The 22585-nt window shown below is 38.6% G+C and overlaps 1 protein-coding gene across 6 annotated transcripts in view; it reads left to right on the top strand.

Annotated features, from left to right (window-relative positions):
- Positions 1-4193, top strand: part of LOC147618120 (synaptotagmin-5-like) — a 128421-nt gene extending 124228 nt beyond the window's left edge. The window contains exons 11-14 of one of the 6 annotated variants that reach the window (XR_015262183.1): positions 592-891; positions 1026-1139; positions 1495-1824; positions 2637-3119. Coding sequence is in view for 5 of the 6 variants with exons in the window: in XM_086775360.1 (XP_086631486.1) it covers positions 592-891; positions 1026-1139; positions 1495-1543; positions 3796-3998 (666 nt within the window). In the remaining variant the exon portion in view is untranslated. Of the gene's footprint in view, positions 1-591; positions 892-1025; positions 1145-1494; positions 1897-2636; positions 3120-3795 lie in introns of those variants that run through there. The other 5 variants (XM_086775360.1, XM_086775363.1, XM_086775365.1 and 2 more) reach the window with 5 other exon arrangements.
- Positions 4194-22585: the final 18392 nt, after the last annotated feature.

The following is a 22585-nucleotide window of genomic DNA, read 5'->3' as shown; positions in this document are numbered from 1 at the left end:
ACGCAGAGGGGGGGCAGCGCAATGGAAGGTGGGGGGCAGCGCAAAGGAGTAGGGTGGAAGTGGGAGGCGAGGGCGAGTGAGGAGGAAGCACGAATGGGGGAAGGAGAGGACGGTGATGGCGAAGGAGGGAGGACAATGGCGATGGTGAGGATAGAGGGAGGGTGGTAGCGATGGCGCGGGAGGCAGATGGGTAGCGGTTGGAGCTCCAGCTCGGTGTCTCCTAGCAGACCGTTTCAATAAATGGCTCCTCTCTTGATGTATCTGTATTGACAAATTACTGGCACTCCAATATAGGTTAGATGTGCCCAACCTTCATCTCATCAAAAAAGAGATCAATCACATTATGTGAATGGATATTCTTCATCTTTGTCTTTTTGAACATGGATACATCCACTTCATCTCTCAACAAAAATGAAGTTTTACAAGGCCATTTTTTTGCATATCACTTGTGAATGAAGGATTATTCCCAAAACACACTCCTCATCTTCTGATAAATGTTTGCTCCAATTTCAGTGTGAATGTGTTCTCCTTTGTATTTTCATGTGAAAAGTGCCTTGTAATAATAGACGTAAAGAACAAATGGTGTTGCAGGTGCATGTAGAGCTTATCTATCACACTTTGGATGAAGAGATGAGCCTTGATGCCCCTGCATCAAATCCATCCATGGCCTCCATGCCTCTAACATCATTAGAGAAGGTAATCACATCAAACATGAATGGTTTAAGGAAAACACCATTGAAGTCATTGATGAGAGAAGGGGCTATCATTCGTGGCATACTACAAGTCACTGTGATTCGGGGAGAGAACTTGGTTGCAAGTGATTTTAACCACCATTGTGACCCATATGTGGTCCTCAGGATGAAGAAAAGCGATGCAAGAAAGACAACCAAAGTAAGGAAAATAATAATTCTCTCCATAATGACCTTTACGAGGTTCTGCTTTTAGCTTTGTGGTTTCCAGATTCTGTGTAATCCTTTATTTGATAACTCAGAATATTAGGATGATTGTCTTTTTCTACTTGGCAGATGATACCGAAAAGCCTAAATCCTGAATGGAATCAAAACTTTGATTTTATGGTGGAAGATGCCTTACATGACATGGTTTTAGTGGACGTGTTCGATCATGATACTTTTCTAGAGGTGAGGTGAGGTGAGGTGTATGGATTCTCAGCTTTTGGCATGCTTCAAGTAGCAATGCAGGGGATGTGGGATGAGATATCCATTTCATAGCATCTTGTGTCATTAGAATGAGAGTATCTTGGTCGGCAACTGTTATACTAAACCATAAATGGGCCAGCATACATGATGGGGGTAGCATGCCTTCCAATCAAGTATGTAATTAGCTGATAACACGGCCACTTGGCTACGGAGACTATTTTGTGCAAATTTATAAATTAGCCTTGTATGACAGGCTTGCTAGTGAATGCAGTCATTGATGGCTTGTGTTTCTGAAGGCAAGAAGTCAGTTTCTTACTAATGGTTTCTTTTTTTGCAGAAATCTCTGGGTAAATGTGCTCTAACTTTGACTAAAGTGTTACGAGAAGGTGAGTACAGCACGGAAGTGCAACTGCTTGGTGGGCAGAATGGCCTTATTTTTTTGAACCTGAAATGGATTCAGCCTCTTCCCCCAGACCTCCAATACCTTTAAAACCATCGATCACTTTTTCATATGGTCTTTGAGTATGCCTGGTATGTAAAATCGCTTTGACTGCATCATAGAAATGGCTTCCAAGAGAAACTAAAAGGCTGAATGCTGAAGCAAACTTCGGGCTGCCTTGAAACTGAAGCACTAGGGTGCTTGGGCTGAGAATGATGTACGCGGCAGGTGCCTTACAGTTTCTATGGAGCCTTCTTTTTAATGCATAGAAGCAGAGTAGTTTCTATCCTGTGTTTTGAATGATTGTACCCTTTGCATTTCAGAGGATTTTTTATATTAAATACCTCCTTGCACGTTTGTTTGTGGAGGCTATGTGTCACTGTGTATTGAGTTAACGGTATCCCATACAACAAGCCATCATCCTGATGTCAGGCTAATGCTTGACCTGTGTCTTACAAGGTCCTGAACTTTTGAGAATACTCCCAACTAGGGACCTCTGACTATCTGTATTCCACTTTCTTATATAAACATAGAGCCCCGGTAAAAGTACCCCTATTATTATAGGGCGTCCTTCGCACACAGGAAGCCTGCCAAGGCATGTCTGACCTAACCGTAATAATAAAACTAGCTCATTATAGCCTTATAAGCTCATATCAACTCATCATCTCATCCCTGTGATAATGAAATTCCAATGAATGGCCTTCATATAGAGTGAGCTAGTAGCCCTAGCATAGGCACACACGGACAAACTAACTAGTGCATCCATATGCCTTGCTGCAATTTCATACTCTGTTTCATATTCTTTTTTTATGTTGTTAAAACTCTTAGGGATGCCCTGTGCATCTTCTATTACAAATTGTATACACATTGTATCTTCTTGGTCTTATGGTCTTTTGTTTTAGAGTGTCACAGACATTGTATCAGATCCACCAATTGTTGTAACCTTTTTGGTCTCATAGGTCATTTTAGCCTTTTGAAGATGTTAATATATCATATCATATCATTTCATTTCATTTCTCTCTCTCACTCTCACATTACAGGTCTCATGCCATGAGGATTGCTATCGGTTAGATGGCAATATGTTCCCAATGGCTTTGGTTTGAGACAGTAAGAGGACAGGGCATTCCACGAGAAGAGGGTGGATGGAATGTATGCACTACTGGGGAGATGGACACAGGAGCACTGTTTGCTTGAATTGCCAGTCTATTATGATATGGAATAAAATTGCCTCTTCATAGAGGGATTTGATACCCTTTCACAAGTGGTGAATTGTGGAGATCAGAGATGTTCTCGTTTTACTCCCCATTACAAAATCTCTTTAGCTCACATCAGATGGCCACGACAGACATGTGACCTAACTGCAATGGTGCCAGAGAGAGCAGATAGATTAGGGCCAAGGCATCAGATCTCAACCTGGGGTGGTATAGCCATTAAGTGGGCCCCATGTAGTGACCAAAGAGAGGACACAAAGTCTCCAAAGAGCGAGACAACCTCAACCCCAAAGATAGGCACACTTTTGGCCAGCTATGGATTAGGGACATACTCCAATGACACACAAAGATACATATTGACCCAGGAGGTGGATATTGAGGCTATGTTCAGTTTTATGATAGATTGCACTCAGTTACACCCCACGTAGTATGCGGGACTTTCACTCGTGATCTTTTTTTTCTCTTTTCATGTTCTGGCTTCTAATCTATTCCTGGAACACTTGTATTACTATATGGTGTCATTGACCCTTCGGGTCTTTTGTAGTCATTAATGAAATCTTTTCTCCTTGAAATTACAGGAAATACTCGTGAGTAAAGCATACGTTGCTTGATATATTTGTGGGGTATTTTTGTATCAAGGATAGTTTTCATCATGGAAATTCTACCTTGTTTGCGCAATAATTGAAGTTCAAATGAAGCAAAGCCTTGCTCCTAAAAAATAATTGAAGAGGACAATGGGGAACATGCACACGATTGTTTATGTGCTATGCAACCCTGGCTCAAATAGTCCTCAAATCCATGAGAGAGAGAATCACACAAGCTTCTTTCATGAAATAGGCTTCGGTTTATAAAAACCCACGAGCGTCTGCACAGGGCAAGTCCACGATAGAGTATTAAACCCTCGGTTGGAATTTGATGTTGATTTAATTTTAAGGGATGAAATTTTGTACATTTCAATCCTAAATCTCTGCATTTGTATGATTTCTAGTGAATTTTTTTTTCAAGTCTAAATCCGGGTTAAGCTTATGTGCGACAAAGAAGTTGTGCGGCAAAGAAAGATGGACACATTGGTGGCTACATCACTTGAAATTACTAAGCTTCACTCATGCAAGAGGAGGAATGGTGGTACAAGAGAGAGTTAATCTTATTACGTGTTTTGTCGTCGCGATCCAGCCTTCTTCGAGCCTCTGATTTGCTTCGAACCAGGCTGCGAGTAGACTCTCAGCTTCCTTCTTGATGATTTCTGTTGGTATCTTCTACAAAGTTGTTCCTTATCGTTGGGATCGGCTCTAATGAGTTGGCATTATTTCATCGGTAAAACCTAGCATGGTTACGTGAACTGACCGTGTAGCCATCATATATTGTCGAGATTTTGAAACAAAAAACTGGATAGATTTAAGATTTGTTCTTATTTTGATTGTAGGATTTTGAAACAAAAACCTTAGCTTTTCACAAGATTAATTGAAAAACCTTAATAACAAAGGTTATCTAATCCCCTCATTATTTAATCGAATTTCTTTTTAAAACTGGATAGATTTAAGATTTGATTGGTTGAAAAATATGTTTCTTAAAAAAAAAGCATGTGGTGATGTTAATTAAAAAAAAAAAACCGATTTCACGTTGGGTTTTCACCATCGACGCACAGCTTTGATTCTGCTTCCTCTTCCCCAGGACAGTCCTGCTCTTGTCTCTTGTGATGCACCTCTTCGCCCCCTCTGTATGTTCCTTCTATCATTGGCTTGCCTAGTCCCCTCCTTTTGTTCCTTCTATCATTGGCTAATCTTCAGGGGGTGCATTGGCTATGGTTGCTCCATTTTGTAGAACAATTTCTTTTTAGCGAAGCTTTATGTGCAAGATTTGTGAGTGGTTAATTAGACTGCGAAACATGAGGGGGTGGAATTTTGGGCGAATTGGAAAATTCCTGTGTCGTTTTTCCAGATTCTGTATAGATTTTTCAGAGATAGAATTGTCTCTATTATGAGAGTTGAATATAGTTAGAGGAGGGGACTAACTTTGGTGTTTTTGGATTTTTGGTGGTTCTTCTATTTTGGGGTTCAAATGGATGCTAGATGGAGATGCATAATGCATAAGTGTTCTATATTTAGCACTCTTGGAGTAATTTCGGTGTTTTCTCTTATTTTTGCGTTTTTCATTTGCTTGAGGGAGAACTAATTGATTGAGAGTGAGAATGAGGCATGTAGATACGATGCCGCACAATGGTATCTGAATTCCTTAAATTATGGAGATGGGTCCCCAAGAATTGCATGGACTGGAGAATAACATCATGATTCAGAGCTTAATGGATCAAATTATTCAGAGACTGAAAGGTAAACAGGTTAACCCTCTAGAACCTACTCATCCTTAAGCTAAAGGTATTCACATTCCTTTGGATCAAGCTGATTGTCATGCATATCAAAGAAGAGGGTGAAATTCCTCTAGATAGAGAGCAGATTTGTCAAGATAGAGAGTCTCCATACATCTTAATCCGACTAAAGGAAGAGGATGCATAATTCGACAGTGTGTAAGAAGCTAGAATAGGGTTTCAAAATTTGAATTTTCAGATGGGAAGAAGAAGAAACATATTTTTTAAAAAGCTCCTAGAAAGATGAACATATTTGTGTCAAGAAAAATAGAAATAGATTTTTAAGTGTAAGGTCTCTTTTTTTCTTGGTTGCATAAACAAGAGACAAAAGATAAACATATTTGTGTTAAGAAAAATACAATTATAGTTTGTAAGGTCTAACCTAAACATATATATTAAAATTTAAATGTAAAATCTCAAGAAGCTATACAAGCTTGCATGTTATATATCGTGCTAAATATATGTGAACTCCGTAGGTTGTAGACATTGAACTGCTCTACAACAGGCAGTGCCATGCATTGTCTGTAGTCAAAATAAGAGAGTTCTAATGTTGAGAAAAAGGGGTCACTTTCAAGTAATCAAATCAAGCAAGCTCTCAAGTCTTTGTATGAGTACAAGTGTGGAAACAACAGAAGTAAAATGAGATGGATGTCTACTTATATGGTGAGTCCTTTTTACAACATGTCGGTTGAAAAATAGCATTGGGTAGTGAGGTTTGTTGATGTAGCTCTTAGAAGAGTATGTTGTTGGGAATCTCCTCTTTGCTTGATGAAGACTCTATGTAGTTCTTAAAAATGCATTTCTCTTCTTTGTGTCCCAGCTTTTTGCAATGGTTACACTTTGGCTTGTGCTTGAGTCTGCACACTTTGGTAATATCCCATCCTTCCACAATGAAAGCATTTCTTGGTGGTTTTGTTGAAGAGCGCGTGTTGCAGAATTGTGTTTCCTTGCTTTAGCTCCGTTTCTTCTTCAATAAGAGAGGAGACGCATCCTTCGAAGGTTTGTCCTAGTAAATTTTTTAGTGTAGTCACCAAAGCATTATTCTCTTTTGGTATGATTTTTAAACGAATGGCTATTGCATCTTTATATCATATCTTGGTATCTATGCCATCTAACTGTGTCAATATGCTTTTCATCTTGCTAACAGATTGTGCTAGTGACTCACTAAATTCATTTCTATCTAGCCCATAGAATTTAATTTTAAGATGTTTTTTTTTTGGCTTTAGCTCTAAAAACCGACTTTAAATCTTCCCATGTATCTTTGGAATTATAGGCTTGTGATCAATATGGTGAATGAGGTTAGGTCCCAAATGTAACTCAATGAGTCACAATGCTTGCTCATCTTTCTCTACACACTTATCAGTTTTATTATTAGTTGCATCTTCCTTAACCATCCTCCATAGCTTTTTGTACATTAGGAGATATTTCATTTATATGGTCCATGTGAAACCCTTCCCTAGTGAGCTACTCAACATGACTTGTTATATTCGTTGGCCATTTTGAGGTGGTCTTACCTAGCGTTGGCTCAGGTAGTGTCTTTACCTCTTACAAATCTGGCAATACGAATGAGATGTGCAATGCAAGGGCTTGGGAGTCATTTGAAGTGCAAATGATGGTTCCCCAATTGTAAAGCAACCCAAGTGAGTGAGTGATAAGCTCAAATTTTGCTAATTACTACTAATTTATTGTTAACTAGTTGATTATATATTAATTACGATGATTAACATGACCAAATATTGGGGCATCAAATTGAGCTCATATGAGGTTGATAACTAAGTGTTTAGTGACTAATTACTACTAATTTATTGTTAACTAGTTGATTATATATTAATTACGATGATTAACATGACCAAATATTGGGGCATCAAATTGAGCTCATATGAGGTTGATAACTAAGTGTTTAGTGACTAATACAGCTAGTAGCAAAGAAAATGCTTTGATATTTAGATCATTTCTACGCTTCAAGAATGATGAGAAATAATAATGAAGAAGTTCATGGAGAGAGGGAGAGCCGTGATACCATGTTAAAAAATACAACACTTCGAGCTATGACTATGGAAGCTTTGGCCTAAAAATTGATGCGAAACCCTAAGCTAAGGTGGATGATGCCTAAGTGCACTCATAATGATGAGAAAATGAACTAATTAAGCTTTAGACTCAAGTTGAGTTAGGCTACAAGATTGAGATGTATACTCATAGAAAGACTTAAGAGCTTGCTTGCACCTATTTTGTGTAGATTTGAGCTAGTTGCTCAACGTGGGGCTTAATACTTCATCAAGGGCTATCACCTTATGTAAAAAATGTGAGAGTCCCAAGTGGTTTTTTTCTTCATTCTTCTCGGTTGAAGCTCCAATAGCTAAGCCCTTCAAGAGGTAAGCTCTTTAGGTAGAGCATGAGCCTCTTGTAGGAGGGTTTGATCAGCATTCAACTGATTCAGGGGAATAACGATTTGCAAAGGCAATGACTGTAAGAGAAAAATGTGCAGATTTGTGACAAAATTAGGCAATTCCTCTGTTGAGGGATTGCGTAATGATCATGGGAAAATCCTCTAAGAGGATTTTTTGATTGATGAAGCGTGTAGAGAGAGCCGCCCTCTGCAAATTTTGACCGCAAGAGACTAGAGTCACTACAACACATTGGGAGCACATCAACGTTTGCGGAAGGGAAATATTGGGGGTTTTAACGTTGTTGAGCAGCGTTCTTAGTAGCAAAGAAACGCTTCCATACTATAAAAATATCCCGCTTTTTGTCGCTTCTTTTGTCGCCATGTAGTTTTTATCTTTTGAATGCAATAAACTTAGTACTTTGAGTTTTTTTTACAGGTTTATGTCTAATCTATCACTTTTACCTCTCTTACCCTATCCTCCTCAAGCTCAAGCAAGGTATGCCTACTCTTTTCCTTTATCTCGTATGCAAACAAGCTTTCCATAAAAGCTTTCTTGTGAGTATTTTCCTTCTTCCTCCATGAAAGATTTCTTGTGATGAGTATGTTCCTTCTCTTTCCTCTCTATTAAGTTTTTCTTTTCTTCTTTTTTCCTTCTTATTGAAGCTTAATCATTAAGAGTATTTTTTCCTCTTCTTTTTCTTTAATTAAGAGCTCTCCATTAAAGCCTCTTATGGTAAGATATCATGATTTTTCTTAATATTTTTTTTCTTAACTTGGATTAATTTTGTAGGTTTTCAATACATATAAGCCTCACAAGAGATCTCTTTCTTGTATGTTTCTTCTTTTATGCTTTTATATGTTTATAGGGTTTGTAAGTTTTAGGGCTTTTAAGATCAGGGTTTGTTATTAATACATTTTAAAAAAAAAATGGGTTTGATTTTGTAGGTTTTCAACACATACAAGTCTCACAAGGTAAGATATCTCTTTCTTGTATGTTTCTTCTTTTATGCTTTTTTATGTTTATAGGGTTTGTAAATTTTAGGGCTTTTAAGATTAGGCTTTGTTATTAATACTTTTTAAAAAAATTTGGTTTGATTTTGTAGGTTTTCAACACATACAAGCCTCACAAGGTAAGAGATCTCTTTCTTGCATGTTTCTTCTTTTATGCTTTTATATGTTTATAGGGTTTGTAAGTTTTAGGACTTTTAAGATTAGGGTTTGTTATTAATACTTTTTTTTCTTAATTTGGTTTGATTTTGTAGGTTTTCAACACATACAAGCCTCACAAGGTAAGAGATCTCTTTCTTGTATGTTTTTTTCTCTTATGCTTTTACATGTTATAGGATTTGTAAGTTTTAGGACTTTTAAGATTAGGATTTGTTATTAATACTTTTTTTCCTTAATTTGTTTTGATTTTGTAGGTTTTTAACACATACAAGTCTCACAAGGTAAGAGATCTTTTTCTTATATGTTTTCTCTCTTATGCTTTTACATGTTATAGGATTTGTGAGTTTTAGGGCTTTTAAGATTAGGGTTTGTTATTTTTTCCATGCTCTATGGATAGCCTTTTGAGAGCTATGCTTCTCTCAAGAGATGACCTTATGCCTTAGCCTCATGTATGAGACTTATGCATTAGCCATATGCGTAAGCGTCATGCATGAGGCTTATGTATAAGCTTTATGCATGAGGCTTATGAATAAGCCACATGCATGAGACTTGTGAATTAGCCAATGCATGCTGGTAGCTACCTAGGCATATCGACAGCTTCCAATGCATGCGGGGTGTTTCTTAGGCATGCTGGTAGCTTCCAATGCATGCCGGGTGCTTTCTAGGAGTATCGGGAGCTACCTAGGCATGTCGGTAGCTTTCGCATGCCGGGTGCTTTCTAGGCATGTCGGTAGTTTCCATGCTGGGTGCCATCAAGGCATGCAAGTAGCTACCAATGCATGCTGAGTGCTATCAATGCATGACGGGTGCTACCTAGGCATGTCGATAGCTTCCAATGCATGCTAGGTGTTACCTAGGCATGCTGGTAGCTTCCAATGCATGCCGGGTGTTTTCTAGGAGTATCGGGAGGAGCTACCTAGGCATGTCAGTAGCTTCCGCATGCCGGGTTTTTTCTAGGCATGTCGGTAGTTTCCAATGTATGCTGGGTGCTATCAAGGCATGCAAGTAGCTACCAATGCATATGCTGAGTGCTATCAATGCATGACGGGTGATACCTAGGCATGTCGATAGCTTCCAATGCATGCTAGGTGTTACCTAGGCATGCTGGTAGCTTCTAATGCATGCCAGGTGCTACTTAGGCATGCCGGTAGCTTCCAATGCATGCTTGAGACTTATGCATTAGCCACGTGCATGATCCTTATGCATTAGCCATATGCATAAGTCTCATACATGAGGTTTATGCATGAGGCTTATGAATACGCCACGTGCATAAGACTTGTGAATAAGTCGATAGCTACCTAGGCATGTCGGGTGCTTGCTAGGCATGCCGGTAGCTTCCAATGCATGCCGAGTGCTTTCTAGGCATGCCGGGTGCTACCTAGGCGTGCCGGTAGCTTTCAATGCATGCCGGGCATTACCAATGCATGCCGGGTGCTACCAATGCATGCTGGGTGCTACCTAGGCATGTCGGTAGCTTCCAATGCATATCGAGTGCTACCAATGCATACCGATGGCTTCCAATGCATGCCAGGTGCTACTTAGGCATGTCGGGAGCTTTCAGTGCTTGCCAGGTGCTACCTAGGCATGTCGGTAGTTTCCAATGTATGCTAGGCACTACCAATGTATGCTGGTAGCTACCTAGGCATGCCAGTAGCTTCTTATACATGCTTGAGACTTATGCATTATCCTCATGCATGAGCCTTATGCATTAGCCATATAAATAAGGCCATATGCATAAGCCTCATGCATGAGGTTTATGCATAAGCTTTATGCATGAGGCTTATGAGTCAGCCTTATCCATGAGACTTGTGAATAAGCCAGTAGCTACGTAGGCATGTTGGTAGCTTCCAATGTATGCCTAAGAGTATGCATAAGAGTTTTAAGTATTTATGTTTCTTCTTGGATAGATGGCAAATTAACTTGCGGCGCAATGTTACACATGAAGGAGGAGTAGATGTCCCAACAATCTTTGTAAGTATATATTTAGTCTCAAACTGTATCTTATCTTTTAATTAAAGAAGGTTATCTTAAATAACAACAGAATTGTAATATTCATTTGTTTGTATGTCTATACCTTGAAGCAATGGACCGCCCCCCTAGGCAAGATGAATATGATTTTGCATTACAACGGGGTTGGGAAGCTCGATTTGAAAGGGTGCAAGAATAAGGATCGATTGTTATTATTGGAGGATATTCTTGGCAAGCATGGCAAGTAAGTACATTCCTAAAACCATAACCTCTGTCTTGCAAAATTGATTTTCACTTGTATTAGTTTTATTGTGTTTTAGGATCATGTTACTACAAACGGTGTTACTCAAACAGTGGTACAAATGTCCAAGCAAGAAGCAATGGAAATGTGAGAGAAGGAGATGGAGCAATGAACAATAATAATCGAAATACATGAGATGATGTAGACCCCCTCAATGTAGCTCCTAGCTCCATAGATTTTCATTATGCTTTATTTTGTATATGACCTTTTTAGACTCATACACATGTAATTTTATCAAGTATTGTAATAGAATTACGACATGAATAAAAACCATGAATTGTAATTGTCTTTTTTTTTGTATTTATAAAGTTTTACATTACATGTGTCCATGACGATGAGTAGGACATGAAGTTGTGTGAGTAGGACATGAAGTTGTGTTACTTTTACTATGTATTTTAAAAAAATAGCTGGGACAGATTGGAGTCCTATGCAGACTCCCAGTCTACCCCAGCTTTTTTTAATTACGTAGTACTTTCGTTGTGCTAAACAACGACATTTCGATACTCAGTAGTGATATTTCACTACTATGATCACTGCTCAGACGCGATCCCGTTGCAACGAAAATAATAGCTTTAGCAGTGAAATGGGTCCAATATCTATCTACCCTTCTAGTTATAAAAGCGCTGCTATTTTCGCTCTGCGACACCCTCATTTTGTTATAGTGAGTGGATAAGCTGTTGACTAAGTGTTGTTTAGTGACTAATAGAGCTAGTAGCAGAGAAAATGCCTTGATATTTAGATCATTTCTTAGCTTCAAGAATGATGAGAAATAAAAATGAAGAAGTTCATGGAGAGAGGGAGGGCTCTGATACCATGTTAAAAAACACAACACTTCGAGCTATGGTTATGGAAGCTATGACCTAAAGAATTGATGTAAAACCCTAAGCTAAGGTGGATGATATCTAAGTGCACTCATAATGTGATGAGAAAATGAATTAATTAAGCTTTAGACTCAAGTTCAGTTAGGTTACAAGATTGAGACTTGTACTCATAGAAAGACTTGAAAGCTTGCTTGATTTGATTGTTTGCTCCTATTTTGTGGAGATTTGAGCTAGTTTCTTATCTTGGGGTTTAGTACTTCATCAAGGGCCACCACCCTATGTAAAAACGTTGAGAGATTTGATTGGTTTTTTGCTTCCTTCTCGCCCACTTAAAGCTCTAATAGCTCAGCCCTTCAAGAGGTAAGCTCCTAGGTAGTGTATGAGTCTCTGCCTGGGAGAGTTTGATTAGTATTCAACCAATTGAGGAGAATAACCATTTGCAAAGGTGATGATTGTTAGCAAAAATTACATAGATCTGTGGAAAAATTGAGCAATTCCTATGGTGAGGGGCTGCGTAATGATGTTAGGGACAATCCTCTAAGAGGATTTTTTGATTGATGAAACATGTATAGAGAGCCACCCTCTACAAATTTTGATCACAAGAGGCTAGAGTGGATAAGCTTGTAAATGAGGTTGATTCTAAGTGTTTAGTAACTAATAGAGCTAGTAGGCAGCAAATGCTTTGATATTTAGATCATTGCTAAGGTTCAAGAATGACGAGAAATGATAACGAAGAAGTTCATGGGGAGAGGGAGGGCTTTGATACCATGTTAAAAACCACAACACTTCAAGCTATGGCTTTGACACCATCATTGCTAAGGTTCAAGAATGACGAGAAATGATAACGAAGAAGTTCATGGGGAGAGGGAGGGCTTTGATACCATGTTAAAAACCACAACACTTCAAGCTATGGCTTTGATACCATGTTAAAAACCACAACACTTCAAGCTATGGCTATGGAAGCTATGACCTAGAGAATTGATGCAAAACTCTAAGCTATGGCTTTGATACCATGTTAAAAACCACAACACTTCAAGCTATGGCTATGGAAGCTATGACCTAGAGAATTGATGCAAAACTCTAAGCTATGGTGGATGATACCTAAGTGCACTCATAATGATGAGAAAATGAACTAATTAAGCTTTAGACTCAAGTTCAATTAGGTTACAAGGTTGACCTTAAGTAGCTATGTTGGCACTAAGGGGGGATGATGGCTTGTTGTAAACAAAACCTTACTACCTGAGAGTAGCAAATCAAGCACCCATGGTGGGTATTGGAGTTATAAACCTCATATCTAATCACCTTATAGTAGCCTAAGGATATGTCACCAAAGGGGGGTGTTGAGAAATATGGTGCCATGGAGCACAAGGAAGGTAGGGAGTGAGTGTAAAATTAAGTTGTCACATGAGCAAGCTGCAATTATTCCACATGAGGTAAAAAAACAAAGATGTTTCCACCTCATAGAGAAGGGGTCATTTTCAAGCAATCAAATCAAGCAAGCTCTCAAGTCTTTTTATGAATACGTCTCAATCTTGTAACCTAAATGAATTTGAGTCTAAAGCTTAATTAGTTAATTTTCTCATCATTATGAGTGCACTTAGGTATCATCCACCTTAGCTTTGGGTTTTTCTTCAATTCTTTAGGCCATAGTCATAGCTTGAAGTGTTGTGTTTTTCAACATTTAAGCTCATGTACAAAGATGGCAATAGCTTATAGTCAGAATAGAACCACAAACGGGCCATTGGAAATGTTAAGGTACACGATGCAGGTAGTGCAAAGATAAGTAATATCAAGGACACCTTTTTCAAATAGCCGTTTTCTTTATGTGATTGTGAATGAGATGATATCTTCTTTTTATATTATTTAAGGTGCCAAGCTTTTAAAGGCAAATGGTTTTTATTGTTCCTAATTCTCTTTTATGTTTGATTTATGTGATTGTGAATGAGATGATATCTTCTTTTTATATTTAAAATAATTGATTAATTATAATTTGCTATAAATGAGGAAGTCTTGTGGAACAGATCATTACATTATTAAGCGATCCCAATTTTTTGAATTCGATAGGACTATTAAGTCTAGCGAAGATATGCAAGCATGGCTTAAGAACTCAAAGATTGCTTTGGCTTCACTATAAGCAAATGGGGGGTCTAGTCGCAAACTTAACTACACAATTTATAGAGAATACTAGGGAGTGTGAGAAGTGGTTGTCATCTCGTGTAATAGTACAAAGAGATTTATACATGCGGTTATACACATGGCCCAACCGCAAAGTCCAACCGCAAAGTAGCCACAATTGTAGTCACATTTTTTAGCCACAAAACCCTGAGATAATCCCCCAGCCCAAGAGCATGCCTTGAAACCCTCGGATAATCTCTCAAACTTGTGAGACAAGAGCAATGTTGCATAGGTGAAATTTGGGCTCAAAAGGGCTATATAAGAGAGTATTTAAAAAAAGAATGGTCCAGCCAATGAGAGAGCTAGGATTCAAGATTCATGTAACATGGATCTTTTTGAATATTCTCCCACCAACTTTGATAAGGTAAAGTTTCTCAACTGAAATATTAAGAGGCTTATATTAAAATATTGGGAAGTGGCAGATGTACCTATTGACAACAAAGTGATTTGACCGTAATTAAAAAAAATTCCACCTTTCTACTTTTTCGTTTCTCCCCTTTCTACATTTTCTCTTTTTTCCTTTCCCTCTCCTCTTTGTGCTTCCCTTTTTCCTACTCCTAATTTAACTCTACCATAGTTCTCCTTGTTTTGTTATGAAAACATTTATAGATACACTGCTTAGCATACTAGTCTTCAAGTATTTATAACTATAATTTTTTATTACACCTTGTTGATGTTTATGTCATTATTTGATTAGTTTTTTAGGTTCTAACTGATTGATAATGTGTGTTATATTGCATATCTAAGCTTTCTATTTTGAATTTTTGGTGCTCAAAAGTTTTGATACTCATAAGTTTTTCGAAGTAGGTAATAATCACTCTATAGATTTTTTAATTAAGTTTAGACCTTAGATTTGGAGGTTAATCTTTCATGATGTTTGTAGATGTTTTTAAGAGTGTAATAATCACTCTTTAGGTTTTTAATTAAGTTTAGACAGCTGATTTAGAGGTTAATCTTTGCATGAGGTAGAAGGAGATGGATGACAAGCAAGAGTTATTGGAGGTTAAGGAGTTGTGGGGGAAGACATGAATGTATTTTCGGAAAATGAGCCAAGAATCGCGTTAAATTTTTTTTTTAAAAGGAGCTGGGGTTTACTATGATTTAATCCTTGCATTTGATGCACTTAATCCTTATCATGCAAAGAGAATGCCAAAGAGAACCTTGGAAGCGTACTCTTTGCACCGTGGGTCATCTAGTCCTAAATATATTATGGGTACTCTATCGTATGAAGAGAAGGTCCATGGGCTCTTTGAAATTCTTCTTTTCAGAGGATGAGACACCTCCTTCAACAATAGAGAGATATTAACAATATATAACATTTTCTAAATGTAGGTTTACGATCTTGCTTCACACACGATGCAGTCAGAGGTTGAAGAGTTAATTGAAGAAGAGAATCTTAGGGAGAAGGTATTCGGTTTCCTTTACAAAGTTGGTGGATACCAAAAATTTATAGCTATTAGAGATATATTCAATTCTAATATTAATCTAGCCAACCTAATAACAAGAACTTCTATTAATATAAAGAGCTCTTTTCAGAATTTCATAGGATTACATATGGTCAATCAACAGAAAGTGCAGGTTTCTATATTGGAGGATGTTACACTAATGTGCTATACATACTTGAAAGTTAACAAAGATGACAATAGTGATAGTAAAAAAGACTCCACCATGCAGCTGCCTGTAAACTAATGTATGTATTAGAGGTGCAGTAGAAGATGAGGAGATAGAGAACTCTTTGGAGCTTGAAGTTGAGGGAGAGCTTAGTAAAAAGAACTTAACATTGCACAACTCAAAGCAAGGACAATAATTGAGGAGGAGAATGTCAATGGAGAGGAATTAGAAAGATCGATGAACTTGCCATGCCTACCATCATTCAGAATCAATGACACAAGGACTTTGTCTTATTGTCACATATATAAATAATGTTCTCCTTAAGGGAATATTACTGTCTGCTTGCTGCTATTGCAAAGATGGCTGAAGATGAGAAGGATTGGGTGGCTTTTAAGACCAAATTCTCTTATTTAGACACAGATATAGAAAATTATGTTGGTGCATCTAAGGCTCTCGGTGTCTTATTTAAGGAAGTGCATCAAATTATGTTGACACATTTAAGGCTCTCGGTGTCTTATTTAAGGAAGTGCATTAAATTATGCTCAGAATGGATTACCAATAGAAGAATATTTTTTTGCTATTCAAGAGAGGCTGGAACAAACAAATTTTGGAAGATTAGCCACATCAAAGTTTTTTGAAGAAGAATCATCTCATACATGAAAATAGACGATTGACTTATTGGATGTCATCTCTAGTCAGTGATGAAAACTAACAGGTATTTCCCAATCTCAGCCTTGTTATAAATTTCTATCGCACCAAAGTTGCTTTTCATCCTTGTTGGCAAAGGAAGGTTGCCTAGCATGTGAAGAGAAATCGCCCATTGGATGACTTTCTACCACATTGTAGGTCATCTCCATAAATTTACAATTAATTTCAATCTAATGAGTTATATCTTAAGATTGAAGATGATGATGGGTTTCTTAGACGAGCTGGTGCAAATCGAGGAGAAAGAATTGGAAAAGACACTGGGCTTGGTCATTATATTGGTAAAATGAACAAAGAAGTTCTCTGACAACCCTGAGGTTGCATTAGTAGCACTTAGCAGTTACAAAGTATCTGGGTTAGTCTATTGTCCCATGAATACTGATAGAGCTATACTTGTACATAAATTTGAAGCTATTAGGATTTTTGGGTATGTACATGCTGGGGTCGGGCTATGAGATAATTTTTTTTTAATTATACTGCACATGCTTTAGAACAGCTAATAAGGTGAATTCAAATCTCCTAGAAGGATGTACAAAACTTAAGTTTTTGAATTTACAGGAGAGATTAAGTTTACATCTACTAAAGAGCCGTCAACATCCTTAACCACAAGCTCAAAGGAAAAAGAAGCTACTGAAAGAGGAAATCATCTTCTTACCAGCATACCACCAATGTTTAAACTTTATTATGTAATTGTCTTTAGATGTATAAGTTCCATAAGATCGAGTTTTTATGATGCTACTTGAGCTCCAAATTTTTCATTTGATTTATAAACGGTGAACATTAACAAAATATCTTGGGTCATCATGTGATTTATTAGGAGTACCACCACTGTGAACAAGTTGCCTTTTTCCCATACCTAATTTCTATTCTTCTATACCACCATTGAACAAGTTGCCTCGTTGGATTAATATCATGTATTCTTCATGTGATGTTCCCTTTAAAGGCACATCGGTCTTGCCAATGAGGTTGTTCCATGCCTTGAGTAGACCGTATGGCTAAGCTTCCCTCTTTGGCAAAGTAGGGTCGATGAGCCATTGTGCTGCAAAATAAGTTCCATATCATAAGGGGGATGGTCACCGAGGGAGCTTGGTAGAGGGAGATTTTCTTAGCTGCCCTCTCTCTCTACTTGAACAATCTCTCTCTAACTATTGCCACCACCATCTCCGCCCACCATTGCCCAGCCCACCACTGCCCACCACTGCCAAGCCCACCAGCCTAGCCTAGCCTAGCAGCCCACACCACCAACTTTTCTCCTTCCTTTCTCTCTCTATCTATTACCACCATCCCTTCCTCTCTCTCCCTCCCTTTCACTCTCCCACCTTCCATCTCTCTCCTTCTCCCACCCTCTTCCCTCCCCCTCTCTCACTTTCCTTCATCTCCTTCTATCTCCCTCCCTTTCACTCTCGCCCTCTCACTCTCTCTATCCTTCTCTTTACTCAATCTCTCTATCCCCCCTCTCTCTCTATCAGTCTCTTGGCTCTCTCTCTCTCTCTCTCTCTCTCTCTCTCTATATATATATATATATATATATATATATATATATATATATATATACCTCTCTCACTTACTCCATCCTTCTCTTTACTAACTCTCTCTATTCTTCGCTCTCTTTGGTAGCTCTCTCTATCCTCCCCCCTCTCTCTCTCCTTCATTTCCCTTTCCCTCCCTCCCTTTCACTCTCCCACCCTCTTCCCTCCCTTCCTCTCCCTCCCTCCCTCCCTCCCTCTCCCTCTCCCTCTCTATCCTTCTCTTACCTCTTATCCTCCTTCCCTCTCTCACTCTCTATATCCTCCTCTCTCTCTCTCTCTCTCTCTCTCTCTCTCTCTCTCTCTCTCCCCTTCTCTTTGCTCACTCTCTCTATCCTTCTTTCTCTTTTGTAGCTCTCTCTGTTCTTTCCCTATCTCACTCTCTCTATTATTCTCTTTATTCACTCTCTCTATCCTCCCCATGTCTCTCTCTCTACTACTCTTCTCTTTGCTCTCTCTCTTTCTCACCCTTTTTGTCATTCTCTTTGCTCACTCTCTTTATCCTCCCTCTTTCTTGCTCTGCCTACCCTTCTCTTTGCTCTCTCTCTCTCTCTCTCTCTCTCTCTCTCTCTCTCTCTCTCTCTCTCTCTCTCTCTCTCTCTCTCTCAGTTTGAGTTCTAGTTTCACACATTTCAGTTTCATTATGCTTTCTGATGAGGCTCCTGAGCGCATCGACTTATGTATTCATGTATGCTCAATATGTGTCTCATGGACCCGTTATGGTCCTTCGAAGACAATAATAAAATTTCATTTCATTTCTCTCTTTACCCTTCTCTTTGCTCCTGCTCCCTCCCCCTCCCCCTCCCTCTCTCCTTCTCTTTATCCTTCTCTTTGCTCCTGCTCCCTCCCCCTCCCTCCCTCCCTCTCTCCCTCTCTCTCTCTCTCTCTCTCTTTACCCTTCTCTTTGCTCTTGCTCCCTCCCCCTCCCTCCCTCCCTCCCTCCCTCCCTCTCTCTCTCTCTCTCTCTCTCTCTCTCTCTCTCTCTCTGTCTATGTATGTATGTATGTGCATATATATATATATATATATATATATATATATATATATATATATATATATATATATATATTTCCTTCTCATTTCTCAACACAACATACTTAACTCATGTTTTGTGTACAGATCCTTCAGTCCACAAATGCTTCACTACCTTATTCATCCACACAATATTAAAAACGTTGATTCTTTATTGGTTTGTAGTACGACATGTTGTACATAAACATCGTTGCTTGTAGAGGGGAATGACGTCTTATTGCAAAAGCCCAACATGCATTGCTCTCGCTCTCTTTCTCTTTTTTAATATGAAAAATAAGATCATGACACAATCATAAACAATTGCTAAACCCAGTCACTTGAATATTCACAAATAAATATATTTACTGCACTACAATGAAATCTTCATCAAGACCCCCTCCTCCACTACATCCTCTTCTTCAGGATCAATACAAATAATGTTCATGCCTAATTTTTGTGCTACCATAGCACAATCTCCACATCTAGCATAAAGCTCTACTATCACTTTCCCTTGCTTTACATGATGACGCTTGAACAAGCTATCCCAAAAGTCATATCCACGTATAGATCCACCTACAAAGAAAACATCTCTTAATTCCACCAAAAAATGTAACACCCTTATATTTTGGAGCACAAAAATGTTAACTCCATACCTCGCCATGCTCTCCCATCTAGGCTTCTACCCTAGTGTATTAGGTTGCCCAGGATCAATGATATAATCAGGTGAGAAAGGTTGTGTCTGGTTTTGTCTAGCTATGGTCGTGGACGTAGCAGCGAGACGACGAGGTTATGTATCTGCACACAAGAGTATGAGATGGTTTTTTGTAGATGCTCAATGGCAACCTATATGGTTAGTGTTGCTTACCTCTTGTGTCCAAAGGCCTTTCCAATCTGCATTGTACATTGCACATTCACCAAGGTGCCTAAGGAGAAGCCATAGCGCTCAACGTGAACTATAATGGTTTGCCACCACTTGATACACATTACCAATGACAGAGCCATTGTCGTCTAAGATGGTCTCACAAATTTGAAGCAATGCATGCTTCTCTCTATCTACCTAGCATCAGAATGACATACACAAAAAATGTAAACATGACATACATGCAACATATGCACAATAACACATAAGGTCTTGATGAAGGAAAAATCATCTCATCACTCACATGTCCAGAGATTCCATGGTGGAACAATGTCATTGCGGTAGCCTTAAACAGAACCTCTTGTGGGTAATCTCACTATAGTACAATCACACGCTATGCTTGTATTGACACCTTTAATAGTAAAGGTCATGTCTCCCTCGTTGATCTTCTACAACATATCAAAGGCATGTTCTAGCTCCTATGGACACTCCTGGTTTTCAGAAGTGCATGGCCTATCTTTAAAGGATCCCCAACAAATTCCATCATCTTTTTAGAATGATGTCCTACCACATCATGTTAAGTAGAGTTATACATCAATTGTCATTACAGGATATAAAAGACACACCTTTATAATCCTTTCACATGTGGCCACAATTCATTATTACACGTTAATGTCGAGGCTTCTATAACGGTAGAGGAACTAGCACTTTGATGTCCGCTTGGAACGCCGAGGGAGACTATTGTCATGGTACGACGAGACACTCCTTACAAAGCATACATTTTGTAAGTGCATGCACTACATAAATACATTACATTATCATTACCAATGAGTAAAATTGCTTCATCTCTTTCCAAGCTTATCTGAATCCATAACTTAATCTATATTAGTATTCAAATAATATAACAATAATACCAATGAACCACAAGTAAAAGACTGTCCTACTTGTGTTGCTGTATGATCCACTTCTTTAAATTTTACGGTTGTCTAGATCTTGCGAGTGCTATCATTAGAATCGCTTTCATCATATTTTGATGGAGAGGTATCACAGTCCTCCTCCTCCTGTAGTGACTTTCATTTTCCCTTTCCCTTTGTTGCATCCTTCTTTGGCTTTTTTTCCCCTTAATCATCCCCTTCATCTTTCATAAGACCTTTTCCCTTGCCTTGAACATGTGATTTGTCACATAGACTTCTAGGCATCACAATAGAATTCACGATTCGAAAAGATATAAAAAATAATATTTAAAATAAACTAAAATATCTAATTGTATAGTTTATACCATGGTTGATTGCTTCGCTTTACAAGCCTGAGGATACATCTCCTTCTCGCTCTTGGGAAATTTACCACTTTGAAAGTCAAGGAACAATGGGCATCTCTTGTATATCCCTGGATCCGAAAGGTCTCGAAGTTGTTGCTGTCTATACAAAGTGCTCTCATGTTTTGGATTGTACCAATCTGAAATGGCCATGGGGCATTCTTAATGCTCTTCTACATGCAAGAATGGATATGGGGCCATTATAGCATGGCCTTGGTGGCACCCAAATTTCTTGCATGCTCTTGGGCATCCAAGAATGGCCATAGGGCCATTCTTTTCTTATACAACAGGTGCAAGAATGGTCATGGTGCATCCTAGAATGGCCCTAGGCTAGACTTGATGCTCTTGTGCATGTACTTACATCGTCATCATAGAAGGTTGCAAGAAAGAACAACTACCGCCCAATGGCTCTAGTACATGGGTATAATAGACTTACATCGAAAGTTTATAGACGATTGGGGAGAGGAGTTACAAAAGGTTAAGTATTGTAGGCCACCCCCGATTGATATAGCCAAGGTGGAAGACTTTGATGAACCAAAATTGAGTTGCTTAGCTAGAAGGAAACAAAATTGTGAACTCATACAGAAGGAACGAGAGGAGGTCAAGGTTGTACCTGAAGCATAGCTGATGAACATGGCGCTTACAAATCCATCTACAAATTATTATTTGTGTTCAATTTATGAATACAAGAGTACAACTAAGTAATAAGTAAGCTTTGTAGAATGTTACACGCACCTGAACACAGCATGCTTGGTAGCCTTGATGATAGCAGGGTTTGAAGCTACCACACCTTGTTTCTTTAGGGATCCCATCATTTCCTTGAACAGTTTCCCAAAATACATTCTCTTAAGATCGGCGAGGTCCTCTAAGAATGTATTTGGAAAAATTATCTCATATTTTTCTGATATTTCTACACGGACGGCTACACCCTGTGCTCCAATCTCATGCCATATGACTTCTCTTCGAAGCCAATCCCTGAATAAACATGAATTTGTTGCATTATCATTGAAATTGCTATTTAAACAAAATAGAGTGCTTTGTACATATCAAGATAGGGAAAGTAATTATTACTTACTTTTAGGGATTTGTGAATCCCTAAGCCTCTGTAAATTGCCGTCAATCAAAATATCCAAAATATTTGCTTTGTGGTCATTTGGCAACGAGCTAGCTGCCAGCTGTATAGCTTATCCTCTATCAACAATCCAGTTTCTTGTCCAATCAACTTACACTAGTCGTCTGCAGCAACACAACACCAAAATTAAACCGCAACATTAAAACCATAAAATGTTGTTGCCTATGAAATAGACAGAGAAAAAAGTGTTGAATTTCTTACTGAAAGAAACCTTCACCTTGTGTAGGGTTTGCAATCACTGCCAGCCAGCTTGTAGAATGCCTCCACTTTCTTTAATCAGTGAGGCCAAATCGGTGAACAGTCAGCAGGGCAGCGAGGCGGAAGGGCTAGTGGGCTTAGGTGGCCAAGTGGCAAGTGCAGAAAGAGAATCAAGACCTATCAACAACAAGGTGTTCTAGCTCCTTCTTTCTACGATATGAGAGAATGGTCTGGGGAGGCA

Source organism: Cibotium barometz, chromosome 35 (assembly GCF_041138505.1).
Source record: "Cibotium barometz isolate CiBa-2024 chromosome 35, ASM4113850v1, whole genome shotgun sequence".
Classification (NCBI taxonomy): domain Eukaryota; kingdom Viridiplantae; phylum Streptophyta; class Polypodiopsida; order Cyatheales; family Cibotiaceae; genus Cibotium; species Cibotium barometz.
This window is presented reverse-complemented; position numbering and strand designations above follow the sequence as displayed.